This window comes from Phyllostomus discolor, chromosome 6 (genome assembly GCF_004126475.2).
Source record: "Phyllostomus discolor isolate MPI-MPIP mPhyDis1 chromosome 6, mPhyDis1.pri.v3, whole genome shotgun sequence".
Classification (NCBI taxonomy): Eukaryota; Metazoa; Chordata; class Mammalia; order Chiroptera; family Phyllostomidae; genus Phyllostomus; species Phyllostomus discolor.
Window position 1 is genome coordinate 122,287,014 of NC_040908.2, and position 6,575 is coordinate 122,293,588.

General features: G+C 53.2%; 1 protein-coding gene across 1 annotated transcript in view; it reads left to right on the forward strand.

Annotated features, from left to right (window-relative positions):
• The window catches only part of LOC114500270 (short transient receptor potential channel 2), a 38,838-nt gene extending 32,871 nt beyond the window's left edge, over window positions 1-5,967 (forward strand). Inside the window, exons 19-23 of the mRNA XM_028516918.2 lie at window positions 1,403-1,595; window positions 2,136-2,263; window positions 2,376-2,454; window positions 4,370-4,511; window positions 5,520-5,967. Coding sequence (XP_028372719.1) covers window positions 1,403-1,595; window positions 2,136-2,263; window positions 2,376-2,454; window positions 4,370-4,511; window positions 5,520-5,911 — 934 coding nt within the window. The 3' untranslated portion in view covers window positions 5,912-5,967. The remainder of the gene's footprint in view (window positions 1-1,402; window positions 1,596-2,135; window positions 2,264-2,375; window positions 2,455-4,369; window positions 4,512-5,519) is intronic.
• Window positions 5,968-6,575: the final 608 nt, after the last annotated feature.

Sequence of the window (6,575 nt, forward strand, 5' to 3'; positions counted from 1 at the left end):
CTTTTGTCTCCTGTGACCTAGAACCCGCCTCTGCCTTCTCTTTGTCTTTCATGACAAATGGACTTTCTGTAAGAACACAGACCAAGTTACATTGTCGAGAGTGTTCCATGGTTGGGATGTGTCTACTTCCTCATGATTAGATCCAAGTTAAGCAATTTGGGCGAGAACACAACCTAGCTGATGGTGTGTGCTGCTTTCCATCACATTGTGTTGGGAGACACACAATGTCAGTTTAGCCCATTGGTGAGGTAGTCAGGGGCATTTCACGTTTGACAAGCAGAAGTACAACGCATCAGATCAGTATTTAGAAAGAACACCTTGGATGCAGTGTAGAGGATTACATAACAGGGGAGGGACTGAGTCAGAGACCAGTAGCGGAGGTTGTTGCAGTCATCTAGGCCTGCAGTGGCACTGAAATGGAGGGAATAAGACAGATTTACAAATAAATACAATAGGACACACCCTATCGTGGTCAGGTCTCTGAGTGTCTCACAGATACACTCTTCCTGCTGGAGGCAGAGAAGGAGGTCCAGGATGGCTTTCCAGAAGAGGTAGCACAGGAGTTACTACTACTGTGGTCCAAACCACCATCCTCTCTCACCCAAGCCATGGCAACAGTTTCCTAACTGGTCTCCATGCCCCGCCCCCTCGTCTGCTTCCCTTGCATTCTGCTCACAGCAGCCAACGTGAAAATCAGGTGTCACCCCTCTGCTTAGAACTCTTCATAGCTTCCTAGTGCTGGTAGGCCACGGTAAGGATCTTTGTTTTATCTTGCAAGGTCCTGCGTGACCAGGTTGGTCCCTAGTTACATCCCGTGAGCCTCTGCCTCACAAGCCCCTCTCTCTCCGTTGCCCTCTGAGACCAGCTGTGCTGGTCTGCTCTCAGTTCCTTGATACTCTCAGGCTTCCATGCCTTGGGAACATTCTTCACATCGCCTTCTCTTTCACCTGGTTGATTCCCATGGATCCTTCAGAGATTAGCTTGAATGCTTCTCAAAGAATCTTTCCCTACCTCCCAGACTAGGTCATAACATCTTGTGATGCTTCCTCATAGCACTTACCGCTATTTAAAAATGTTGCCATAGTTACTGTCCATCTCACCCCCTAGTCCCACCCTAGAACATAAAGTCCTTGGAGACAAGGACCGTGCTTTAATCCTTAGCGTCTTGTATCCTTAGCATCTATAGCGTTACTGTGTGCTCAGTAAATGTTGGTTCACTGAGAGAATGAAAGCTGGAGCTCAGAAAGGGCAAGTGTCTCTGAGCCAGGGTGGTCCAAAGGACTTCACGGAAGAAGAACACCTTTCACTGAGTCCTGGACGGGGAGAGGGAGAATGTCCGGGTGGCACTAAGGCTCATCTCCTACCCCTCACATCCTACCTACCCTTTGTCCCAACACGCCAGTTTCAACGAGACATTCCAGTTTCTGTTCTGGACCATGTTTGGCATGGAAGAGCACAGCGTGGTAGACATGCCTCAGTTTCTCGTGCCTGAATTTGTGGGCCGGGCCCTCTACGGTATCTTTACCATCATCATGGTCATTGTGCTGCTCAACATGCTCATTGCCATGATCACCAACTCCTTCCAGAAGATTGAGGTGCGTGAACTGAGGCCAGCTCAGGCCATGGAGAAGAAGGGAGAAAGGGGGAGAGGGGAATAGGATACAAGGAGTCATGACACTTGGGTTCTCCTTTGCCTCCACTGGAGTCAAGTGTTCCCCTCGAGAACTCATTTTCCTCATCTGTACCATGAGGGTCTCAGGAATGCTGTTAGTTTCTCCAGACGCGAGGCTAGTGTTCTTTTTCACTTTGTGGTTGGGAGGATGGGTGCGTTGTGGGAAAGTAGGTGGGAACCTGAAAAGGGAGGGGAAAGGAAACGGAGAGGCTAGGGTTTGTGGCTAGAGAAATGTCTGGGTGGGAACTGGATGTCAGAAGGATGAAAAATAATGGGGAGGGAGTGGGGATAGGAAGGGGAAATGTGGGTGATGGATGATAATGGAGATGAGTGAGAGGAGAAAAAAGTGGTTGGCACCTTAAGTAGGAAAGATGCAAGGAAGCGGGAGGCGAGGCAGACTGAGCAGGCAGAGGGCTGGGTGCACAAGTGGTCCCTGCAGCGCCCCCCACCTCCTTGCCCACAGGACGATGCTGATGTGGAATGGAAGTTTGCTCGCTCCAAGCTCTACCTGTCCTACTTCCGAGAGGGCCTGACCCTGCCCGTGCCCTTCAACATCCTGCCCTCCCCCAAGGCCTTCTTCTACCTCCTCCGGTGATGACCTCAGAGCTCTGGCTCGCAACCCCCACCCCCACCCCACCGCCTGCCCCCATTGCCCTAGACCCTGCCCTCTGACTAACTTCTTCCCGCCATCTAACTCTCTCAGGAGGATTTTCCAATTTATTTGCTGTTGCTGCTCCTGCTGCAAAACCAAGAAACCAGACTATCCCCCAATCCCCACCTTTGTGAGTACCTCATCTGCTTGGGGTTGGTCCTCCTCACATCAGGCCTGACTTCTACTGCATTGTCTATTCCATCCATCTGTCTGCACACCCCTGGCTTGTCTGTCTTTCCCGGTGTGTTCCCTAGAAAGCCTGTTCCCAATTCCTACTCTCTCACATAGCATGCCCTTCCCTCTTCTTGGCTCTGGTCCTTTCCTAAATTTGCAACCCTGTGTCATCTAGCTTAAACAGAAGTCCATGCCACCCTCCTCCCAAGCCACCAACTTTTTTTGCCCTAAACTGGGCCAAGACATAGTTGAATGTTTAAAAAAAAAAAAAAAAAGCATGTTAAGAAGTGGAGGGAAGAGTGCCCCCCACCCTGGGAAATTAGAAGGCTGATAGAGGCCTAAGAGAAGAGGCCAGGTCTCCAAGGGGCTCACACGCCTTTCCTTGTCTACCCCCTACTCAGTCTGGTGTGCCATTTAGACCAGTATCAGTGCCAGGCCTACCTGTCCCCCTTGAAACGTGTTACCCAAGTATGTCTCTGAGCCAGGGCCTCCAGGTCAGCACTACGGGGCAGCGGGCCAACTCTGGAGCACTGAGGTCCCTGGACCCCCAGGTGAGGAAGACTTTCCCTTAACTGGCTGGTCAATAGTTTGTTCAACAAACACCAAAGCACGTGTACTGGAAATAAAGCTATGCATAACGGTGGTCCCTGGAGGGGCTGACAGTCTAGAGTAGCAGAAGGAAATAGACTGTAATTGTACAGGACGACAAGCCCATGACAGAGGGCAGCGCAGGGGCTGTGAGCACAGAAGAGGGGTCCCAGACCCAGCCTCATGAGTCAGGGAACCTCCTAGAAACCTGCAGGGCAGAACAGAATCCTGGGGGACAAACAGGATGTTGATGGGAGGCAGCGTGGAGAAAGGGGATCTAAGCATGGAGAAAACATGACTCTCACAAGAAACTAAATGCCAAAGTTCCCAGTTCCCTCCACATCCTGGCTCCAGCTGCCCTGCATGGACACCTCTGTCGCCCTCCTGGATCCCTCCCCCCACCCACTTCCTGGCCCTGTCCTGGATGCCTGGTGCATATTTGCAATCCTCATGTGAGGACTGCTTCCACCCTAGGCTGGAAACTCTGCTTCTTCACCTGAGGTGTATTCGGTTCCCTGGGCCTGTGCCAGACCTGGCTGGGCAGGGTCACTGGATCCCACTGTGCCAGCCAGCTGGGGGGCTCCGCAGCCCTCCATTGCACCTCCCCGGAGGCCCCGCCCTTCTTCCAGCTACCCCACCTCCTAGCCTGCCCTCTGATGAGCCAACCGTGTGCCCCCTCCCAGTTGTCCTGCATTCCTCAGGAAAGGGCTTCCCAAAGTTCTTATTCTTCGTTTTATACAGGAAAAGAGTTTTATATACTCCGTGGCTGAAAGGGGCCATCATGCTCTCTTACGCTTCTCCTGCCTCATCTCTGTCGGCTCCGTATCTCCTTTTTAAATGTGTTTCATAAAATGCTTTACTTTTTTATATTATAAAAGTAAATATGCTAACTATAAACTATTTTAAGATAAAACTATATAAATATAAATAACTATTTCCTAAGTATTCAGAGTTTGAAGGGGAGGGCTACCTGGACGAACTCAACTCAGGAAAACCAACGGTGGGATAGTGGCCAGAGAGAGAATCCCATTGTGCCTGCCCCGCTCCACATTTCTGTCCCTGCCCACTGCCCCTCCGCCTCCCAACCCTCACCCCACCGCCCAACTCCTGGCCGCCATCCTTCCACCTTCCCGGACTGCACCAGGGTCTGTATGTGTGGCCTTCATTGACGGAAAAGTCTGCACAGACTTTGCCTCCATCCTTCATTGCCTGGAGGAGGGAGCAGGGACTAGAGAAAAGCTGACCTGGAGAATCTCTCTCACCCTCCTTTCTTCCCTTCCCAGGCCAACCCCGGGGCAGGGGCAGGGGCAGGGGCAGGGCCTGGGGATGGAGAACGTGGATCCTACCGCCTTCGAGTCATCAAGGCCCTGGTCCAGCGCTACATAGAGACTGCCCGGCGGGAGTTCGAGGAGACCCGTCGGAAAGGTTGGTTGCTCACCTCCAAGCCTTCCCCATTCCTGTTCCGTGCTGGCTAGGGTAAATGCACGGCACCCAGACTCACATCCCTCACGCAGCCTGCAGTGATATTTGGCCCCATCCTAGCCTGCCCTCAGGAGCCACAGCCTGCAGTGTGGCCCCGGGCACTGAATTACTCTCTGACCCATTCATTTATTCCGCTCATGTTTTTTTTTTAATTTTATTTTAATCATTGTTCAAGTACAGTTTTCTCCCACTATTCCACTCATTTTATGTAATCCTTTCTTCTTGCCCTCATTCATGTGTTCATTTAGTCTCATCACTCCCTTAGTCATTCATTCATTTACTTAATTCACTATTCATTCATTCACTCATTCAACCAACATTCATGGCCATGCCTGTGCCCTTTGTTCCAGGCCCTGTGTTGGAGGGTGAGGGACTGTGTAGGGCAGGGACGCACAGGAAGCTCTCAGTCTTGTGAGGAAGAGAAACCATCTTACTAGGCAGAAAGTGCTCACTTAGTTAGCTAAGACAGACCCAAACTGCAGTGGGGCCCGAAGGACAGAAGGAGCCTCTCGTTTTGAGGGGCTCATGGGAAGGTAGAAGAACAGAGAGCCAGAAGTTGGAGAAAGAGGGGGCGGAATTTGGCCTGGGCGCTGAGGATGGCTGTGAGCTGGACAGGTCGCTGCAGATGCGGACGGGGGCAACAGGGCGGACGCACAAGTGTCCACCCGTCAGAGCACTCTCCCAGCCTTCAGGTTCCTGACTCCTTCCCTGGCCCACAGACTTTCCGTCTGTCTTCGTATCTTCTCTGAACTCGCCACCACCTGGCCCCTCTCAGATTCACCTGCCCCTACTCACCCACCCACTCGACCCCCATTCTCACTTCCCCCACTTCTCCCTTGGGACCCCCAATCATGATGCGCCCTGGGGTTCTGTCAGGGATAGAAGTGTTGCAGGGCAGGTTCATCTTCTGAGGGACCTCCCATCAGTTCTCCCCCGCCCACCCTCCCGCAGACCTGGGCAACAGGCTGACAGAGCTGACCAAGACCGTCTCTCGGCTGCAGAGTGAGGTGGCTGGGGTGCAGCGGACTCTGGCGGAGGGAGGGACACGCCGGCCCCCTGAAGGCGCCAGCATCCTCAGCCGCTATATCACCCGAGTGCGCAACAGTTTCCAAAACCTGGGGCCCCCCATCCCTGAGACCCCAGAGCTGACAGTGCCAGGGATTGTGGGGGCCCAGATATCTTCAGAAACTGGGCTTCAGGACGCCGGAGGAGCTGGGACTCCAGATCCTGGGGAGCCTGGTCCTCCCTCCCCAGCTCATGTGCTAGTGCACAGACAGCAGGACTCAGAGGGAGCTGGGGACCTGCCGCAGGAGGAAGATTTGGGAACCAGGGAGGGTTCCTGATGCAGTGGGAGGGTTCCTCCTTCTGTTGCTGAGTAGAGCAGCCTGCACGGTGCGGGGGGGGGGGGGGGGGGGGGGGGGGGGGGGGGTCACCTTAGGATGGGGGGGGGCGGGGGGAGGGTCACCTTAGGATAGGAGGGGCCTATACTGCTTTCCTCACCTCAATAAAGCTTCCATGCAGGATGTCAGATGCCTCCAGAGCGTGTGAAAATCTCTGTCCCCTCATGTTTTGAGATTCCCTCCCTCTCCCCCAAAAGGGACCCTTGTGGGAGCAGGGCAGAGAGAAACGGCAACAGGATCCCGAGTATCTTGGGCTTAGGATCCCACCTTGAGTTTCTTTCAATCTTCAGAGCAGCGCTCTGGGCTGTGAGGGGGGCCTGGTTTCAGCACTAACTCTGCTCTTGAGCAAGTGGCTTTCTTCCTTGGCTTTGCATTCCTCATCTGACAAATGAGCAGAGCAATCCATCTGTCCTGTGCCTGCCTTCAGGGGGTTATGAGGACCTCTGGCTGTTAAAGCTTTTGGGTTTGCGAGTTGCAGTGTGTGACGGGGGTCTTCACAGGTGCCATGTCTAGGAGTGATAAAGAAACCATTCTTTTAAGTCCCTCATTCCCACAAAGCCAGAGCAGGAGAGATGGGCCAGTCTCATGGGATAAACCAATCATGAAA